The 22,015-nt window shown below is 43.2% G+C and overlaps 1 protein-coding gene and 1 long non-coding RNA gene across 11 annotated transcripts in view; one reads left to right on the top strand and one right to left on the bottom strand.

Annotated features, from left to right (window-relative positions):
• Positions 1–22,015, bottom strand: part of LOC128887671 (uncharacterized) — a 71,359-nt gene that overhangs the window by 16,199 nt on the left and 33,145 nt on the right. The gene's annotated exons all lie outside the window — the stretch shown is intronic.
• Positions 768–22,015, top strand: part of LOC128887660 (ryanodine receptor) — a 42,162-nt gene continuing 20,914 nt past the window's right edge. For 6 of the 10 annotated variants that reach the window (XM_054143790.1, XM_054143788.1, XM_054143787.1 and 3 more), the window contains exons 1-16: positions 768–948; positions 4,008–4,408; positions 14,273–14,377; positions 14,721–14,819; positions 15,762–15,776; positions 16,451–16,528; positions 16,602–16,677; positions 16,753–16,865; positions 17,165–17,364; positions 17,845–18,027; positions 18,107–18,278; positions 18,412–18,581; positions 18,739–18,863; positions 18,958–19,328; positions 20,370–20,701; positions 20,846–21,954. In XM_054143790.1, coding sequence (XP_053999765.1) covers positions 4,355–4,408; positions 14,273–14,377; positions 14,721–14,819; positions 15,762–15,776; positions 16,451–16,528; positions 16,602–16,677; positions 16,753–16,865; positions 17,165–17,364; positions 17,845–18,027; positions 18,107–18,278; positions 18,412–18,581; positions 18,739–18,863; positions 18,958–19,328; positions 20,370–20,701; positions 20,846–21,954 — 3,202 coding nt within the window. In that variant the 5' untranslated portion in view covers positions 768–948; positions 4,008–4,354. The remainder of the gene's footprint in view (positions 949–4,007; positions 4,409–14,272; positions 14,378–14,720; positions 14,820–15,761; positions 15,777–16,450; positions 16,529–16,601; positions 16,678–16,752; positions 16,866–17,164; positions 17,365–17,844; positions 18,028–18,106; positions 18,279–18,411; positions 18,582–18,738; positions 18,864–18,957; positions 19,329–20,369; positions 20,702–20,845; positions 21,955–22,015) is intronic. The other 4 variants (XM_054143791.1, XM_054143792.1, XM_054143794.1 and 1 more) reach the window with 2 other exon arrangements.

Raw genomic sequence — 22,015 nt, 5'->3', positions numbered from 1 at the left:
GAACACGATTTCAGCACTCTTAGCGACTGGAATAGAGACTAAACATTGAAAGATTCGTAATGTATTTGTTCCCTTATCTTTGACTTGAATAGCGAATAAAAAAAGAATTCCTTCTAAATAGAGAACTCATTGTAAAAATTTGTATTGGTAACCATTACCGGTACGGTACTTTCATTTCATTTTGTTTAACCGTGTATTATTTTCTCAATATTAACTCTTAGTTAGAATTTACATCAAACTATGAGAAGTTTGATAACACAATTATACATTTCCGAATCCTCCTGGAACTCCAGTTCCTCCGCCCCTATCCAGGTCTCCCCTCGCAACAACTTCCTCGTGATGGGGACCTAGTGATCAGTATTACGACAAACAATTCATCGCCAAGAGTAATCTTGCCTTACAACAGGAAGAAGGAAATATTTTAATTCTACTCTCCAGTTACATTTAATATAGACACAACAAGAACCTGATCGTTCTCTATTTCCTTGATGTCCTTAATCTCGTTTCGGTCACGTCTACGTAACTCGCGCGTCCCGTTACTTCCCATGACGGATCAAGCATCCGTCGCGATTATGTGTAACTCGTTAACTGGCTATGGTTGACATTTACCAAGTAATCATAATCGTGGATTACATTTTGCCCAACACTGGTACACCGTTCCTCGGCGACGTGTCGCGCGAGGAGAGCCAACGCGGGCTCGGCTCGAGGCTGAAAATAGCCGCGTAGAGCCGCTCGCTCGCTCCATTCCGCTCGGCTCCGCGCTCCGGCAGAACCGCTCGAGCCTCGATACGAATTTCGTCGGAGGGGCCCGATAGAAAAACCGAGGGATCCAGCCACCCCTAACGAACACACGACTGAACGACCCCCTGGCTCGATCAGGGATCGAAACCCGGATACACGAGTCGCAAGTGCGCGCACCGACACACAGTGAGGAAGTTACTCGAAAAGGTGAATCTCCAGAGGTGTTACCTTGTTTTATTCACCCTCCTCCCCCCCCCCTCCCACGTACCCTCGTAGCGGGAAACAGTGAATCGCACAGTGGCTGAAAAGTGTGAAGTTCGAAGGTAACGCGGAGTGCGTTACCAGTTGCATTGCGGACGGTCGAGTAGGCCAATCGATCTCGATGCATTTGCATTATGATACGCGTCTAGGTACGTGCGTGTGTGTAGAGGGTGCGTGGGTGTGTGCCCGTACGAGTGGACGCAATACCGCAGGCCAGTTTCTCGAAAGTTTGTGGCTGTTTAATTATGGATACTGTCGAGGAGTTTTTCCCGGTCGCTAGCCTGGAACCGATCAGGTGCTCTCCAACGCTATAGCAATTCTTTGGTTTTTAAATCGTTTCAACCCGAGGTGTATCTATCGTGGAACTGGTAAAGTTTTCGTAGGTTTAGAAGGGTACGTAGAAGAAACCCGTAAGGGGTGCTAGTTTGATAATGTTTCGATTTAATTATTTAATGTATTAATTGGCGTCGAGCTAGTACAGATCTGTTACTAGTTCAACGAAACCATAGGGATCGCGTATCCGTTTAACAATTTGCAAGTCGGCACAAATCCAATCGAGGCTGTCTACTTGACTTTTTCCTAGGAATCTGACATTTTATTTGGGGACTAGTATTGGGGTCACGGTACTCCGATTCCCTCTATCGTAAAACTTGTGTCTTCTCTTACAAACCAGACAGATTTAAACGTAGAGAACGCTTGGGATATAATTCAATTTGGTTTACACTTCAACCAAAGATTTTACTTAGTCGAAAACGGATGCATATTTAACTTTCTTGGACACTTGCTTAGAAGATCGAAAACATTTGATAAATATATATGTATACTAACGTTTTCAAACGAATACTTGTTATTCGTTCAAAATTGAAATTAATAGCAAAAGGAAACTCGCGCATAGGGAGAGCTAATTATTTATTGATCGTGACCAAGTTTTTTCAGCATTTTGTAGTCATTTCGTTTCAAAATTATACTGTTCAAATATACCTCGCTTCCGCGTGGATCATTTGGGGTAACTATCCTCCGCACTTCTTCCTCTCGAAATGAATTTCCTTTTCGAAACATTGTCCGACTACCTTTGTTCGCAGATTGTTAAACTTCCCCTCGGGCTAATATACGCGACCGATTTTTCCCGCGATAGTCTGGCGAGTTTCCGAAATTGCGAAATTCGCTACAGACTGGGTGCACGCGTTGACTGTACTCGAATGACAAAGTGTATATTCTCGCCGGGAGCCATGAAAATCGTCCGAGAAAATATTTAGCGCGCGAACAATATTTACAGTTGATCCGTTGCCAGTCGTTTCGGCCAGTGAATGATTAATGAACGCAGGGGCGAAGCAATCGCGATCCAGCGAGCGAGTCGCGATCGCTGGGTCCTGGACGGCGTGGATCGGGGACGATCGAGATTATCCTTAACCTTCGATCGACGCGTAACTGTTTCTAATTCGAGCGGAAACACGGCCAAGCACGTACGGAGATCGACGAGCGTGGTGGTCGCGAATCCATCTATTTCTGCCCCGTTGCTGGAAATAGATGCGAGAATGAAATAAGGTCCGGTGTGTCTGTTCGCGTCGTTGCACGTCTCGCGCGTTGTCACCGTTATTATTTAATTAGCCGAGTAACTCGCGAGCGGCGTCCATTCTCGCGTATCGATCGAGGCGTAAGTGATTGTAAACTGTTCGCGCCAAAATCGAATCCCTCTCGGCGTGACAGGGTGAACAGCATACGCGATAACTCGATTCTCGTCTCTGACACGGCTTTCGAAACTATGAATGCAACAGGGAAGCTACTCGTTCGGTGAGTCACGTCGTTACGCCTTAAACCACTCCGGAAGTAACGTGGGGGGTGGGTGGGCGCTCCAAACTATTTTTACTTAGGGGGTTATATGTGCCGTTGAACGCTCCGAGAGGAGACGCGAGTTGGTCTTTTTTTCTAGTTGATCTACTACTTCTTTTTAATATTCTGTTTAGTAATATTAATATTAATCCAGAATAGTATCACGTCCAACTGTGCGCGACCCTTTTAAACTCAAGAAGTGTTGAATTTCTAAGTAGAATCTTTATTAATTAAATTAACGGGGATATAGTAGTATTTGATTAACCCTTTAAATTGTCTGAAACTAGTTTGTGTTGAAAACTATATACCATGTGCATCAGGAGTTGGAGGTGTATTCAATTTGGAGCCTCATTGTTTGGATGATATTTTAAGTTTCTTTTGAAAGTCTATTTCAAACTTCGTATATAAACATTTATTTACCTTTCGTCAAATTGTAAGGACAATTTCCTGGTCGAATTGCGTCTAAATACACGCAACTTGCGGTTTCGAAACAGTTGCGTTTCTAGGTCACCATTAATTGCTTGCCTCCACCCGTCCAGCTAATCTCGCCGTATCCAAACTTTTCTACTCGTTAGGCGGAGTTCTTTGCCTCCCGTATCCCTCATATTGATTTCTAGAATCAACGTTAGAAGGTAATATTTCCTGCTCCCTCACAGTTAGCCAAATACTATTTCTCGTTAACGAAAGTGTTATCGGAGAATTTCGTCAAACTCCCTAGACTAAAACAATTGTACCTCTGTATATTTGTATAGTATTCTTACATTCATTTTGGAGATGTCCAAAAAATTGAAATACATTCTAATTAACGGCAGTTAATTTCCAACGCTTGCCACCCTCTCTCTCCAGCAGTAGTCAAATCATCTCAACCCTCAATCCTTGTTGCACCATTTCCAGTAAACATTCATTCCTCTTAAAAAATAGTCCCTACCTCCACTTCGTCTCGAATTTAAAAAATTTGAAGGCTCTTCGAAATCTGAAAGTTAAGTCATAGATTCTTCCAAGTGAATGCTCGAGAGGTTCTCGCGGATCGTGCGGTTACACGCCGCGAGAAGGGAGGCGATAGGGATGAAAAATATGTATAACGAGGGGTGCACACGTGGGAGTGGGTGGGATCAGCCAGCAGCGGCATCGCGACGATAACGACAGAATTTCGAGCATGCGGAATTTGATTGAAGGGAACGGACGCTTGCGCAGGGGCTGTCGGCGTTCGCGCGAGGCAACCTCGAGCCAGTAGTGGCTGAACATCGGTGCACCATCGGAGGTTAGGACGTCGCCGACACCGTGGTCGTCGTCGTCGCGGACGAGGCGAAAACGTTCTGCACCGTAGCAAGGCGGAGCGAGGCGTGGAGGGCAAAAACATGTCGAACCGTGATCGCGTGTGACCATAATCGCCCTATCGACTACGAGGTGGGCTCGGTCGACTAGCGAGCCGCGAAGAAGCTGCAGACACGAACGAGGGAAAATACGAGCGAACGAGGCGGCGAAGGAGCTCGTCCAGGTCACGTGAAAACGTACCGACGGGATGGCTGACAGCGAGGGCGGCTCCGAGCAGGATGACGTATCCTTCCTCCGTACGGTGAGTCCTTCAATTCTTCTATCTACTTTGATTCTACTCGTAAAAGTATTCATACTTCGTAGACTTGAATTTTAAGATATGTTATGGGGGTCCTTACTAATTAATAGCCTTCCTAATCGAAGGTTGAATAGTTGAAGATAATCAGCAATTATGATAGCGGGAGCAGATGATAAATAAATGTGATCAGTTGACGTGGACACTTGGAACTACTTGTTTTTGATTGTTTAATAGAGTAAGAGCCAAAGCAATTATATTATAGAAGTGGAATGTACCAAACAGTTGATTCATAGCGTGAGTCTTTCGAGAAGTGTCTAGACCTAAACGTGGCACGACAGAAATACTCGTTACGTTTAGTGTCCACTGTACGAGTACGAATACGTTTGTGAATGTCACTTTATTCACAGTTTATTTAAGTTTCTAAGCACTTTGATGCACACTTTCATTGACTGCGTATCTTGCAGCATTTACATGATATTAGTAAACACATGCTTATACCCACCCTGCTATGAGAACATTAATATATATTCTTTGTAGGCTACACCATAACATATAAACCACAATGAACACACATATTAGAATCTTGTATAGCTTCGGAATAACGCGACTGCATAGAGAGTAAAGGAAAATATTTTTGCGCGAATTCTCTGCAAACATTGATCTGTCGAAAATGGAAAAACTGTACGCATTGCGAACAGAGCGTTGAAATTGGATGTAAACATCGTGTGGGGGAAAACTGGATGGGATTGCCGTATCGAGGCATCACGTGGAAACATAGAAAAACGCGCGTCGTTATTAAAGGATAACGTTCTCTAATGAAAGAACGCGGTTATTCAGAAGGTCGCGACGACGTTCAAGCTCTAGCGCGTTTCGACGTAAAATGCGCAGCGCGGAGGGGAAAATCCTCTTAGGCGCTTTAAGGCAGGGTTCTGGATTATTGGATAAGTTGAGTCGGTAAGGGACGTGTGTTTTGAACACAAATCGCCTCGGTAAATATAATTTGAGTGTCGTGATTCATTCTTGTTTAAACTATATCTTAAAGCAGAGGTTATTATTGGAGAATGCTGAGTGGTAGCTTCCAGGAAAAGATGGGTGGGTAGTGATCAGAATAACGTCAAAATATATTCGGTATTCGAAAAATTTCGTGGCGTTTCTCAACCATTTGCGTGATTTCATTGGATCGTTCTGTGATTGGTCGACCACAGCGTGATGCATCTTTGACATCAAAATTTTGATAGAGAATTTTGTCCGTAAACACCACTAATTTTTTCACAAGCCTGCGTAGCATTCTCGAACTTTTTCCAATACCCATTATATGTATGGATGTGACTATCGTTGATAGTAGTATTATTTAAAAAAATAAAAGCTTGAATAAGGCTCGATCACCAAATAGGACAAAAGATTAGGATTTAGGTTAAGTTTCTTTATAGTGTATATCTATGTGTGTGTTTTCCATCGCTTACCAGAACTTTACAAGTATGTCACTCGTACTTCTGTGAGTATAAGAAACAACAAACTAGAGTGAGGTACTATATCACACGTTAGACTTCGAATAATCGTCCTGAGGATTAAACGAGGTTAAACATCGAATAATTATCCACGAAGAAAGCCTTCATCATCGCTCAAAAGGTCGACCAATAAATTTTCACGTCTTTCACGAAGATTTATTGCTCCCCTCGGCACACTTACATTATTTATTATCAAACAAAACAATCACTACGTATGAATTTACGTATATGACGTGTTACAGACCGTAACTGTTTCAAATCTTCTCACATCGACATCTTTCTAATATATAATAACCTGATCCAAAAATTTCAGAAAACCCTCAAAGCTATCTCCGTTCGAACAATGTTTGCGTTGCTTCTTGTCATAAAATCGCGCAAAGGATAAACCCACGCTAAGGGGTGAATTCAATGAATCGTGGAAGCACTTAAAGTTCCCGTGCCGAGCGACCTTGACCCCATTCAGGCTCGCAAGGATCAGGCAGTAGCATAGTGACCGAGAGGGTAGCTGCAGCCTTGAGCTTCCGTAAGCTGCACGCGCTTGATGCTCGACTCTTTAATACCCGCCCCTAATAAAAATACATTCCCCGATGCACGCGTGTTCCTTCTATCGGAACGCACGTGTGTCTATCGATCATTCCATCCCTCCGTTGTTCTCTCTTTGTCATCGAAAACACGTATATTTGTCCCACGTACAAAGTACAAGATTCGATTCACGCAATAGGTACGCAATAAGATATCGGACGAAAGTACTTGGCGCTGCTTCAAAGGGAGTTTCGATTCCAGGACGAAACGACTCGTGTCCTTCGAATTCACATCGGGACTCCTGTCGTCTTGGAACGCGTCTCATCTTACGAGTGTCTTTGTCACGAGACACCATCTTTCCATTAGGTATCGAGTTCATTCGTATAGGGGTAGCAAGGTCTTCCCTCGTGTTTATCTTCGTCTCTTGCTTCGGCATCTGCGTTGCATACGCCTCGCGAGTCGTATATACTTCTCCTTCGCGCTGTCGGGCAGGGCGCACCATTGTTTACCAGCCTTGCGAGCCACCGTCGTCACGTGGTGGCCAGGCGATTTGAAGTACATCTCCAAGTAAAAGATCAGGAACGGATTATTCGACAGAATTCTCCTTCTCCTGCTCCTTCTGCGGGACTTGCAGATGCATTTCCTTCGCTTATGAGAACGTCGACGACTGCGGCGTCTGCATCCTCTTCGCGAGCTGTGCCTCCTCTCGACCACTGGGGCGGTCGAGATGTTCCCTGGTTCATCGTGGCCGTGTTGCGGAATCAGTTTTCTGTCGGAACATGGACAAGGGTCAAGTTTGATAGCGGTATGGGGAAATTTCTGGTAACTTCCGATGGACATTGCTCGGACACAGAGATGGACAAACTTTCTCAAGCTCCAAACAGTCGAATCTTCGTGTATTTATGAACATATTATAAAATATTACGTCCATGATCAAAATTTTGATTTTTATTCAACGAGTAACTGTCACTTTGATCAAAATATTGATAGAAATTCTGCCCATCCCTGCGCGGAAGACGAGACTCATTCGCAATTACTCGTTCTTCAATTACGCGGCGGAATCTTTCAGAAACCGCGCATTGTTTTTCCAAGAAAGGACTCGTCTAAGCTCCAAGGTCCCCGAGGAAATTACTACGCCGCGGAATGCCTCAAAGCAACGGTCTCTGCGATCACGCTACTCGGTAACCGACAATCGCTCGTTACTATCTCCATCGCTCGCAGCGTATAATCGCGAACGCGATTGACGCTCGGTGGAGAGCGAGCAATGGCGAAAATTGCTCGATAATGAAATTGTTGCGATCGCGGGCACCGTCGTTTCCATTAGTTAGAATGTGCTAAATGGACACGAGTTGCCGTTCGTGACACGGAAACACGTACAATCGAACCTCGAGGGGAAAAAAAATAACGTTATCGATCCTCGTTTTGAATATCTCCTACGACTAACACGGGAACCGTTTACTCGAGATGGACAAATTCGTAGCTGGATGAAATGTCTATAGTATAAATAAAAAAAACACGTCATTTCTGGTGGTTATTCGTTTCATAAAAATTGCATTCTGAATAGTACAATTAAATCATAATAATTATAAAGCTAACTGGAATGATAGACTAAGGTTTTTTATGCTATGTATTGAAACGAATGCAATGAAATTGCATGAACGAATAACAGCTGATTCGAATGGATATTCGATCGAATAAATGGTTACACGAACTTTCTATTCGTCTATTAATCGAAGCTTGTCCACTTCTGGCCTCAAGTTCGGCGTAGTAAAGAGCGAGTGAATCGATTTCTTGAACGCGTATCGGCAGTATTTCGTTGACCCACTGATGCGGGGTTAAACCTAGACGACACGGAATCTTCTATCGATCTGCTGTTTATAGTATCGCGTGAGAAATGTGCCTTTGTAGGATTCACGGCCTGTTAAGGTTCTATCTGGCTACCGGAAATAGGCTCACGAGATGGCACAGCTGACTGTCCATGCATTGTCGTGGGCTTCTTACATGACGAATCTTCGTTCAAAATCAGTCAACACGTGTTTGTTTACGCATTTATATCAATGAGTTTTGGGAGCATTGCGTAGAGGGGTGCAGAATTGTATTATAAAACTTCGGGGATACGACTATGCCTTCCATAAATGACACGATTCGTTCCGAATTTGGAACTTCAAAGGAAAAGAGTTCCAAAAATAAATTGGCGTTTTGACAAGGTTTCGTTGGTGGTCTCATCGGTATTAATCGGTAACAGTCCATCAGCGAAACGCGGACCAAGCACCAATTTATTTTTGTTGCTATTTTCCTTTCAAGTTTCAAGATGGGGATGAATTATATCACTGTTTAAAACCATGACTGTTCCCTTGGAGTTCTATAATAGGATGCTGGAGTAAAAATGCTCCTCGAGAATGTACGCAACGCTCACATTTGAAATCTTAAAACCCACTGGCACAAACCCTCGAACAAGTACCCAGTCGTTTCAATTTCTACGCAGATTCATCGTGTAAGGACCCACAAAACTCGAAGAAACAATCTCTGTGTCTTCTTGTCACTCTTGCTTCGCGAGGGCAACGAATGCCTCTCGCAGTCGAACGTAATCCACCCTCTTTTATCGAGTCGAGCAATCTCACCTGTCGTCCGCGTCATTCCCGTAATTGTACATCCCTTCCATGTCCTGTTACTGTAATTTAATAGTTGAGTTTCACTTGAAAATTTGATGGGGTGTGTCCGAAAAGCAAAATGTCCAAACGACCGAAAACATGTGAAGGTTCCGTCGGCTGGTTTCGCTCGGTTCTCGAGCTTGGCAAACTTCGATAGTATCGAATAGCTTATCGACAAGACGCTGCCTTCTTTCACGCGTATTTTATTTCCCGTCGGATATGTTGAATAAAATAAACGAAGAAAGGTAAACAAACGCATCCAGTTCTATCATTTTCTGTCAGTGTTTACAACGTTTCGCGTGTGTAAACGTGTACAAATTTACGACGGCGACTTTATCTCTCCGCGGCGATGAGAATCGATAAGCTCCTTTTAAAGTTCGCGTTAACCTTGCTCTACATGAGCTGCTGGGAATGACAGTAAGTCAATTTTATCTCATTTAAAAAAAGAAAGCGCGGTGACTCAATTTCCCGCCTTTTTCCAGCGCGCGCCAATCTCGAGTCTCGAGGGCTCGTACGTTAGAAACGACTGGAAAGAACGCGACGCTTAAAATGCGCGCGGCCGTATCGGCGCGCTGTTTTAAATATAATCGCTTTATTTATTCGAGAACAAAATGCCTCGAGCAGCACAATGTTGCGTAGGAAATTGTGTCGCCGAGGGCTCTTCGCTGCTTCGTAATGATCATTAATTAAGTCAACAACTGTTGGCATCGTAGCATGCCACTCAAAATTATCGTCCACTTTCGCGAGTCAGTTGCACTCCTCTCCCTGCCCGAGTGCAAGCAAATGGAAGTCGACAATTAAAAATAATTATTAATTACAAACGAAACCGACGTCGTTCTCCTCGTGGCGCCACTCTGAACGCTTCTCCGAGACCGTGACGACGGTTAATTTTAACAATCGTTAATTTTAACGTTACGTTATTCCGTATCGATCAATAATACAGCTTACGCGTGCATGTAGACACTTATTCGAAATTAGATGACACGAAGCCATTCACATTAACGTTACAGAGCGATTGCGAAAGAATTTGTGTACTTTTAATCATGGAGAGAGGTAGTGAATGGCAAAAGTAGGCGAAGGCTATGATTTCTGTTTCAAGTGAGTTCAAATCGCTGTATCACTGGGGGGTCATAAACAAATGGCAGTGGGGTGCCACTTTAACTATCCTAGGATCTATAGATAGACAAACTGGTGAATCAGCTCGAAATTCTTGAATAATAGGAAGCAGTTCTTTAACCAGTCAGCTGTGTTTGACGAGTATACTCTATGGTAAACGAACAAGTAAATATTAGTAATAAAATTGTTAATTTTATAAAATAAAATCATCCTTTTGATCCAATACTTTAACAACGACACTTACTCTGTGATTGACGAGCATACTCGTCATCGTTCGATTTTCACGATACATATAGGTGCGCGCTCTCAGAAAGAAGCGCCACAGCTGATTGATTAAAGTCAATGTTTTGTACTTTGTAGAAGCATGAAGCAACGGAAGATTTATTTTGTTGCACTTTCTTCCCAACCGTCACTCTTACATCTCAATTTAATCACACTTATTAAACAGAATTTATCAGCGGGAGAATTCAGACAATTTTTTGATTTGTTAAATAACCCAACATGATTTTTTATCTGAGGGCTGGGGAAGTCCAGCTACGGTACTGGTTGTAACGTAGGGAGCGGCTGACGCAAATGGTTCAGAAAGCGCTAAAAGCTCCCTAAGATAATAGAGATATCGATCGGCAATTTGCATCGTCGATAGTTTCCGAGTCACGTAATTTATTCGTTTGCCTCCGAAGCCAGACAATGAAACTCGTCACCAGACGAAACTTACAAGTCTATTTTCGTAGCTGCATTGCTTTGTCCCATCGCGACGCAATCTCCCCGATCTACATAGTATCGCGAAACATCGACGAGAAGTACAAACTGATCGCTGTATATTAAGCGTCCACCTCTGTCATGTAAAACATCTGTTCTTTTCAATGGTTCTTCTCACTTTGAGGGTGTCGAGGAATCGAATTCTTTTTGTACTGTCTGAATCAGTGTTGCGCAAAGTACTCTGACATCGACCAGGTGATGCAAATCAATCGTGTAACGATGTCAACGTGTTACATCAGTGGGAAACTTAATTATGAAACTTTGTTCGCTGTTAGAAAATATTTCCCTAGACCCAGTACTTTCTATCCGCATCGATTTCTCAACTATGAAATTTCTAGAACCTCGTCGGTTAATCAGAAACATCGTGTGCAAATTTTAAGGAAGGTCCAGCTCACGCTTCCGCTAGAAGAAATTCTTACAGTTGACCCATTTTTCGAGGCACCGAAGCGGGAAGAGCGCTTAATAAAACTTCTCGGAGAGACGAGACGCGCGAAGCTTAACTTTTCAACGTACACGCAGAAATCTGGATGATTTATGTTTACTTCACGCTAGGATGAAATTGCGCTGGGATTATCCGTTAAGAAAATATAGAGGCACCCTTGACCTATACCGCAACAAGCTTCGATCGCGCTTGATTCCTCAGACGGCGGAAAATATCGGTACGCTTGGTTCGTTACGCACCTCTTTTCGGTCGCTGCGTATTATTTATAGACCGTACACGCTCATTTACGACCAATCGTCGCCGAAAAATCACAGCGATTATTAATCATCGACTAGCATCGCGGGGACCATTGGTAGTTCGATTCAACCGGAAATTGCACGGTGCTTCGGCGAACGATGGGGAAAGATAGGGTCGAAGAACGTCATCACCGGTTTACTCGACGGATTTTCACGGAATTTTGACTCGAATCTCGAAAATATTGAAGCTAAGATAACGTCAAACAATGCAAATGGCAGGCCTTGCAAACAATTCGTGTAATATTAATCTAATATTTGATTCATCGTCGATGAATATTGTATGAATTGCTGGCGAGACCTTTGCTTGAAAATATAGGCAAGAAAAGAGTTCAGTATTTTGTTGAAATACGTGCTAGAAACGGATATCTTCATTTAATATTTAAGTTTATCGATAAAAATTGTGAATAAACCAAGAGATTGTTTGGTTACGAATAAACTGTGGTCGGTTCTCTGTAGATACACTATAACTTGGCATCTTATCTAAATGAACCTATGCAATTTTCAATTTCCGCAAGTTCCTCCAGGTTCTACAAACTCAATTTTATCTACACAAGTCTCCAATTTTGAGTTTATTGGGGTTACGAGTCCTTGAGGCCGCAGGAAATTCAATAACGCGAATCGATTGCTCCATAAAATAACCAATGAATTTAATGGAAGATACATCGCTTATTCGCCAGTAATGCAATCATTACTTTACATTATTTAATTTCTTTCTTTATCACTGTATCCAAGACCTTCGTTCAAATTGATTTTTAATAAGCAGACTAATTCCAATGGAAAGCACTATATTAAACCATACTATAACAATAGCTCACACTGCACAGTACAGTATTTTTACAACCTCGCTACGCAAGCTATCGCTGTACAATGCTTTTTAATATTCTGAAGATTGCGAAAATTTTTCCTCGCGGATTGGGAATGCCAAAATGGTTGGAAAATTGTTTTCTCGAGAAAAGGGAAACGGAAAATTGTTAGAGAATCTCGAGAATTCTCGAGACGGGATTCTCGAGCACAATTACTACCCTCGTCGACCGAATTTCCGTCGAGGACTTGCGACGCCCGGGGCTGTCGGAGGCGCGAATATGCGAATACGCTCCCAGCGCGGATGAGTCGCGTGCCTTTTCTTATAACGTGCCATCGTGGGCTATGCTAATTTGCCCTCTAAAAGGCATTATTTATGCAACGTGCTCGTTATTTCCCGTGCGTTTAGAAGCGGACACGCGCGTGCCAGGCTTATCCGCGTGAAAGTATGCAAAACAACGCCGGATGAAAACGGCGTTTCGCGACGGTGCGAATTGTAAATTGAGAAACGACACGGAACTTCGGAAGCTAACTCTGCACGACAGGTCCTCGTCGATAGTAATAACCTTGTTAAGTTTACACTGTCAGGGGAGTGCCTAAATCGTATTTCAATATCTCTGTTATTAACGAATATATATTGTGCAACGCATGAAATAAATGAAGAATGAAAAGTGTGGACGATCAATCGAGAGATAATATCTTGTTTTGTGCGTGCTACAAACGTTCGAAATAATCGATCCGTTTTTTAAATGTTTGTTCCACATGTTTTTATCTAAATAGGTTCACCGTAGTTTGCGTTTCATTTGAATGCAAAATCGTGTAAGCATTTTGAGCAGGCTCTGACTCATAACCATCGTTTATGCTTAGAGTGGGATTGCAGCCTCTTAAGTAACACGTCTCGGTCGTCTGCGTAGCGAAAACAGAGGGTCTGACAGTCCTCGTCGAAAATCTCGGGGAGCGTTTCCCAGTATGCTTGTGTAAACCCGTTCACGCATTCCTGAGCGTGTCCAAATTGGTTCTGGCACCGTGCGTACCATCCACCGTTTGGCTAACATCATATTTCGACGTTTCGCAAAGGTCGTCGCCAAGCTCTCCATCTTTCAAACGCATCAATGAATCGGTCTCGTCAACTATTATTTCTAATTGCACCACAATGAATCCCGAGGGTTGGTCGTCGTGCTTTGGATGATTCAGGGCTTTTTACTTTACACGAGTGAAGAAACACGGTTTTGAAATAAATTATACATATATGTTCTTTCCTGCTCGACGGAAATTTTGATGTAACGTGGTTTCAGAGACAGATCAGTGTTTGCTGAGAACCAGTTGGAAAGAGTTGGCTTTAGATGTTGAAATACAGTTAATATTGTTGCGACGGTTCAAAGATGCCGCGCGATATTTAGAAGTTGCAAAGTTCGTGAACTGAACAGACGTTCTGAATTCCTTGTATGGAAATAGTTATTTTTTTCGTGTTATTGCTCGTTTTTATAAATCTTGTGCTATAAAATGAATATATCACGCTGCTCAACTCCCCGGCGCAACGATATCTTTATCAATGTTTATAAGGAATGATTAAAAGTTTGGGTTTATTTAAAATTTCACCTAGGTTATCCAAGATGGAAACCATTCATGGCCCTCAAAACATGAAGTAATTGCTTTCGAACTTTTTATTTTAATTTTTTTCTTTGTGAAAGGATCGCTTTTTATTTTACATCATCCTTGTGAGACTTCACGAGACTATATTATTAATATCAATGTTGAAATGAAATTTGCAGGAGGACATGGTGTGTCTGTCCTGCACCGCAACTGGTGAAAGAGTTTGTCTCGCGGCCGAGGGTTTTGGTAACAGACACTGCTTCCTCGAGAACATAGCAGACAAGGTAAATCCTCTTTACGTTAATAATCAACAGTATGTTCCGTCAGTAGTTTTAATGAAATGTTTCTTTAATTTAAGAATTTTCAAATGAATAGAAGATTCAAATCCAAGAGCAAAATGTTAGAGTAAACAACAGTTACGTTGAGACTGGTCGATCTTTGTTATTCCTGAATCTCGTACCGTAATAATGTCAATCAATAATTTCCTTTTCAATTTAAGAATATTAGGCTATTTCTAGAGTCGAAACATAACACTAAATAACAGTTACGTCGAGGTTTGACAAGCATCGATCCTCGTTATTGTTGGATCATGTAGTCCAATAATGTCCCTTTGCTTTGTGATTGTAGAACATACCGCCGGACCTGTCGCAATGCGTATTCGTAATCGAGCAGGCTCTCTCGGTGAGAGCGCTGCAGGAATTGGTTACTGCCGCCGGTTCCGAGACGGTAACGTACCACTTGTTTATCGCCCTACACCCTACGAAGATTCTCATACACCGTCGACTCGAACAGCGAGACTCAGCGAAACAATTCTGCGTTTCTCTTGCTCGTTATTTCAGCGAATATCACCGGCACTGCGTTGTTTTTCCTGTGCAGACGTTCGTGCTCCATTTTTCTTGCAACTTTTCTCTTTTGTCGAGTGACGCGACACGAGAAGAAAAGAGACGATTTTACAGGATTTTTAAATGCGAACTTTCCTAATCACACGACGAACAGGACTCTCCTTTTGCGTCGTGCGTTTGATGTCACACACACAAAAACAAAAAAAAAAAAAAGAAAAATGAAATCACCGTACGTAGATCACCTGCATAGGAGTGGGCCATAAAGTCTTGTTCGATCACGTGTCGTACGCAGAAGAGATTAATCAACAAAACCGCTGTCCTCTTTTTTTTTTTCTTCTACGAATGTATTATCCACTAAACTTGAACGATGCACTTAGAAAGTAGTCTACTCGCGGTCACGGTCTGTCGACGAGTACATTTTTCCACGGCGATTTTTTGTTTTCCTTTTTCTTTTTTTTTCTTTTTCGTTTTTGGCAAACGTCGTACGAGCAATTTTCTGAATGCATCCGCACGCACCCCTTATCCAATAATTGTGGCATGCGTCCATGTAGCCGTGTAACAGTCACGAATTTGTCTCTCATTGTTCGCATTGTCTTTGTCCTGCCACTTCGCCCCCACCGGCCTCATCTATTGTCCAATTTTGTACGTCTGTTTTTTGTTCCGTTGCGAAGCGTACGCAACACGCAAGAAAACGAGAATCGTTCGCAAAACGATTCTTTACCTATCGAACGCCATCGTAGGGCGTGTTTTCATCAATCACCACCATTCACTTACACTCACAATTGGCAAAGAACGAGATTTACAACTCTTATGTTTCTCTTTGCAGCAGCAAGAAAATTTAGTAAGTATACCTTCCGTTGTCACTTCAGGACACCAGTTTATGTTCGTGCTTGGGTAACATCAATCGCTTAAGTTTCTCTGTTTCTTTTTATTCTCTTTATCTTTCGTTTATTTTCTCTCTCTCTCTCTCTCTCTCTCTCTGTTACTCTTGATCGTTCGTTCATTTTCAGTTCGATTGTGTTCTTGTGCTTTTTATGTTGACGCTGAGAGATTGTATTACGTTGCCACGTGCATTCGCAAATACTCATTCTATTATGTTTCATTCGTGTAACAATTTAACATGCTCGACATTTATCGCTCGAGAGGGCAGTCTGATGTTTTGGGCTTGAAGAATGATGAATTTGTACATAATACTTTTTATGGTGTCCTCTAGCAGATTTATTCATTTATTATTGAAAGTGGCTAATTTCTTTCTTTTCTGTGGAATGATGCTTCCAGTGCTTAAATCTTTAAGGGGATACCGCATAAATCAACTTTTCTGATCCGAATCTACCAAACTACCCCCTCGAGCTTATTCGTTAGCGATCGTTATTTATGGCCTCCTCTTATCAGTCCGCTTATTTACCTTTATTTATGTTTTTTTTTCTTTCTTTTAATCGATTTTCGACCTATGAACATCTTAGGCCCATCATGGACGCATTTTCGTTTTTTTGCAACGGTCGTTTGTATTTTTAGGGAAAAGGCACCGGATCTGGACACAGAACGCTATTGTACGGCAATGCCATTTTGCTGAGGCATCAGAACAGCGACATGGTGAATATTCGATCCATAGAGGATGTATAATAATTCTTTGTTTAAAGACTAAGTAACTCCATTCTCGTTGCAGTATTTGGCTTGTCTATCGACCAGTTCGTCCAACGACAAGTTGGCTTTCGACGTAGGTCTGCAACAACATTCTCAAGGTTGGCTAAAGAAACATTATTCGCTTAGAATTTGCATTAGATCTTGTAATTTCAAGCACGATATCGGTCGTTTAGGGGAGGCCTGCTGGTGGACCGTTCATCCAGCGTCGAAACAAAGGTCCGAGGGTGAAAAGGTTCGAGTTGGTGACGACCTCATTCTGGTATCCGTGGCCACAGAAAGATACTTGGTAAATTGATCCTTTGGGAACATCGTAACTATACTTTAAATAGCGATGAAAAATACAATATCGGTCGAGTGATTCGATAGTTTGCAAAAATATGAATTCAAACTTGATTTTCCTCCGCGTTACAGAAATGAAATCTAACGAAATTCATTGAAGATAATCTCTCTGAGCACTTTAATGGAAAGAATCGATATATTTCGTTGGCTCTGTGCCTGCACGCAACCACTTCTCCGCTGATCCATCAAAGTTCTTGTCGTGCCAGAAATTTCGTGCCATCGATCAACGTATCTCGTTTCTTTCAGCACACCACGAAAGAGAACGATCTGTCGGTCGTGAATGCCTCGTTCCACGTGACCCACTGGTCCGTACAGCCGTACGGTACTGGAATTAGTCGAATGAAGTATGTCGGTTATGTATTCGGCGGTGATGTTCTGCGGTTCTTCCACGGCGGTGACGAATGCCTCACTATACCGTCGAGTTGGAGTACGGCGGCCAGTCAAAAGTAAATTTTAATTATCGCTTTAATCCCACCCCAATGATCATACAAATCTCGAGGATTTCTCAAATGAAGTAATCCAGTTCTCCTTGAAATATATGAGTGAACATCTCTAATCATTTCTCTGGATTGGTTTTCGTAGAAGATTGTGAAACATTATCGACATGAAATCATGTACTATTTTTAAAAATCTGTGCATCGGATAAAGCGACGAATACCAATTTTAATTAGTCCTGAAATGTTTCAAACCTGTTTCATCAAGATTTATTAAAAAAAAACCTCGAGACCCATCGAGTACGATCGCCACATTAATCGACCCCTTTCTGTTCAATTACCAAAGATCAAAGAGCTTCGATCCTTCGATGCAAAATTTCCGAAAATTACCACGGCTATCGTGGTATTCGTCTAGATAGCCGTTTTTGCCAATAATTCGATTAGAACCTGATGCCCGTAGGGCTTCCAATACATAATGCACATGATTTACAGTATAGTGATCTACGAAGGAGGGAGCGTAATGAGCCAGGCGAGATCTTTGTGGAGGCTAGAGCTGGCGAGGACGAAATGGGCGGGTGGGTTCATCAATTGGCTGCACCCTATGAGAATCAGGCACCTTACCACTGGACGTTATCTCGGTGTGAAAGAAAACAACGAACTATATCTGGTCGACAGGTGAGTACTTATTTTGAGAAACGTTCAGCGATGTGCTAGTGGAATTTGTCGTGAATGAGCATACTTTTTGGGATTGAAGGAACGAGGCGACGATCGAGACGTCGACGTTCTGGCTGCGACAGGAGAAAGATGACCAGAAGATCGTTCTCGAGGACAAAGACCTCGAGGTCATCGGTATGCCGATTATCAAGTACGGTGACTCCACTGTCATCATGCAGCACGCTACTACGTGTCTCTGGGTCTCATACAAGGTAAATATTGAAAGTCCTCCCTGAAAAACTTAGGATCGTCGATGCAGTAAGCTGCAATCGCTCTAAAATTTAATCAAAGTATCGCACCTACGCCTTAATTGCGTCTAATTCTAATTAAATCTGACGTATGTAGTCGTACGAGACGAAGAAGAAAGGCGTGGGCAAAGTGGAGGAGAAGCAAGCTGTCCTCCACGAGGAAGGAAAGATGGACGACGGTCTGGACTTCTCCCGTTCGCAAGAAGAGGAATCGCGTACGGCGCGGGTGATACGAAAGTGCAGCAGCTTGTTCACCCAGTTCATCACGTGAGTGTCTATCGATCAAGTGTACCGGACTCGTTCACATTAAAATATAAAATTACGAATGGTAGAGGCTTGGATGGAACCGTACAGTGCCGTTACAAACCGAATGATAAATTAACAATGGACAAGCAGATCGCTAAAAGGACCGAATATGTTTTAGAGGCCTAGAGACGCTGCAAGTAGATAGAAGAGCGTCTATGTTCTTCCAAAATGTCAATCTGAACGAAATGGTGATGTGTCTGGAAGACTTGATTAATTATTTTGCTCAACCCGAGGACGACATGGGTAAGAGAAAGCGTTTCCACGACGTCGATACAAACCGATATCTGAGATCATCGGGCGTGGCGTTGAACCTTGGAAAACGCGTTGATTTTTGCAGAACACGAGGAGAAACAGAACAGGTTCCGCGCTTTGAGGAACCGTCAGGACCTATTCCAAGAGGAGGGCATACTGAATCTGATTCTGGAAGCCATCGACAAGATCAACGTGATCACGTCGCAGGGCTTCCTCGTGGCACTTTCAGGGGACGAGAGTGGCCAGGCTTGGGACCAAATATCCGGATACTTGTATCAATTACTGGCCGCGATCATCAAGGGAAACCACACGAACTGCGCCCAGTTCGCCAACAGCAATCGTCTCAACTGGCTGTTCAGCCGACTGGGCTCGCAGGCCTCCAGCGAAGGCACTGGGATGCTGGACGTGCTACACTGTGTCCTCATTGACTCGCCGGAGGCGTTGAACATGATGAGGGTGAGCACAAAAATATTTTAGGTAGCCTTTGACTCTTATATGGGTGACAGGACTTTTCACTGAGGAATTAAATAAATTAACCCTTCGCGGTCACCCGGGGTCAAAATGACCCGAAGCGCAACTTTAAGCTAGAATTACAATAAGTTATTAATTGTATGAAAATATATTAAAAATTTCCAGAGTTATGATTTTTTTTAGTAAAAATGTTTTTTTACGCATTACCTCCTTACTGATTTTTTTTCGTCATTTTGAAAATTTCATAAAAATTTTTTGCCATGATATTCTCATTCCCAAAGGTTCAAACGGTGGTTTAGGCTCTAGAGTCGAGACCCTTAGGCCTTAGGCCTTAGGCTCTAGGCCCAACGAAGGAAAATGGAAAGAATCCCAATATTCTGGTCAAAGATTCCCAAGCGAGACCCTCATATTGGTTTCAAGAATCGCATGGTGCTTACTGCATCAATGGGATCGCCCAGAGCCGAACCGTGATTTTTCCTTGAAAATTACCAAACTTTGAAGCGTTATAGCTTGAAAACTAATAAAAATCGGGTAATACATTAAAGCTTGATGAATTCGTCTTGAAAAGTACTATCGCATGGTATAAAAAAAAAATATATAATTCCATTTGAAAAACGAAACTTGCCCATCATATCACGTTAAATAACAAAGTTAACAAAAATTCTTTCGCGCTGAAACATGAGCCCCATTTTACCGTGCAATTTCCATATTTGAAATTTTTCATTCGCCCGATAGTTTTGGAGTTAGAGCTCTCTATCACTTAGGCTGGGACACCCTGTAGAAGCAAAGTGTCAAGCTCACACAGATTTTCACGAGTAGTTTGGCACCCAACGTGTTAAACAGCAGTTCCCAATTTGAGAGGTCGTTGAGTACTCAAATCAAAATCCAATAATGGAGACAGTATGAGATTAGGTCTTGCACGCAAGCCTTCAATTAAAAGACTATTGACTGTAATCCTTTTCACACCCCTATCCTTAGAACAATAATGAAACGACTCTCTAAACACAAAGTATTTTTCCTCCACAGGACGAGCACATAAAAGTCATCATTTCGCTGCTCGAGAAGCACGGAAGGGATCCAAAAGTCTTGGACGTCCTCTGCTCGCTGTGCGTGGGTAACGGCGTCGCGGTTCGCTCGTCGCAGAACAATATATGCGACTTTCTGCTGCCAGGGAAAAATCTTCTCCTTCAAACCCAACTGGTCGACCACGTGGCCAGCATCAGGCCCAACATATTCGTGGGCAGAGTGGAAGGTTCAGCGCTTTATCAAAAGTGGTACTTTGAGGTCACCGTGGATCACATCGAGCAGACGACGCACATGATGCCTCACTTGAGAATTGGCTGGGCGAACACCGCGGGGTATGTTCATTTATTCTTCTGAAGAACTCTTTGAGCACTACGCCAACTTGCAATTCTGATGTACACAAAGACTATACTAATTTCTCCCTCTTCCAATGGGTCATCGGATTGATATTCCTCCTGAAATTGTTATTTTCTATTTAGATACATGCCATACCCTGGTGGTGGCGAAAAATGGGGTGGAAACGGGGTTGGCGACGACCTCTACTCGTTTGGTTTCGACGGAGCGCACCTGTGGACAGGTGGCAGGAAAACGCAGGTGGTGCACAACGCCACGGAGCCTTACATCAGGAAAAGCGACGTGATTGGATGCGCATTGGACCTGACAGTCCCTATAATTACGTTTACTTTCAACGGAGCACCTATCCTGGGTTCCTTCCGAAATTTCAACCTGGATGGAATGTTTTTCCCTTCGATTAGCTGCTCGTCCAAACTGTCCTGCAGATTCCTCCTGGGAGGAGACCACGGTCGACTAAAATTCCAGCCACCAGAGGAATTCTCACCCCTGGTAGAGAGTCTCCTTCCCCAGCAGATTCTATCGCTGGATCCCTGCTTCTACTTTGGAAACATGAACAAAGTCGTCTTGGCTGGCCCGTGGCTCGTCGAAGACGACACTGCTTTCGTTCCTGCGCCCGTCGATACGTCCATGATCAACCTACCCTCCTACGTCGAGCAGATAAGGGACAAGCTGGCGGAAAACATCCACGAGATGTGGGCTATGAACAAGATCGAGGCTGGATGGATCTATGGAGAGCACAGGGACGACTTGAGGAAGATTCATCCCTGTATCGTACAGTTCGAAAGGCTGCCAGCCGCTGAGAAGCGTTACGACACTCAACTGGCTGTACAGACGTTGAAGACCATCTTGGCCCTGGGATACTACATCACCATGGACAAGCCACCATCTAGGATAAAGACTCTGAGACTACCAAACGAGCCCTTCATGCAGAGCAGTGGGTACAAGCCAGCACCTCTGGATCTCACCGCGATATCCCTCACTCCAAAAATGGAAGAACTGGTAGATCAGCTCGCGGAGAACACTCACAATTTGTGGGCCAAGGAGAGGATCAGCCAGGGATGGACCTACGCTCTTAATGAAGACTCTGAGATGAGGAGGAGCCCCCATTTAGTCCCGTATCCAAAGGTGGACGAAGCCATCAAGAAAGCTAATCGCGATACAGCTAGCGAGACTGTTAGAACGCTGTTGGTTTATGGGTACATGTTGGAACCACCTACTGGAGAACAGCACGAAGGTGAGGTTACTATTTGACCAGTGCAAGTTCATGGATTTCTGACTGTACCGAGAGGTTCTCT

This window comes from Hylaeus anthracinus, unplaced genomic scaffold, assembly GCF_026225885.1.
Source record: "Hylaeus anthracinus isolate JK02 unplaced genomic scaffold, UHH_iyHylAnth1.0_haploid 11989, whole genome shotgun sequence".
NCBI classification, from domain to species: domain Eukaryota; kingdom Metazoa; phylum Arthropoda; class Insecta; order Hymenoptera; family Colletidae; genus Hylaeus; species Hylaeus anthracinus.
The sequence above is the reverse complement of the archived record's forward strand: the minus strand, read 5'-3'. Positions and strand labels throughout refer to the sequence as shown.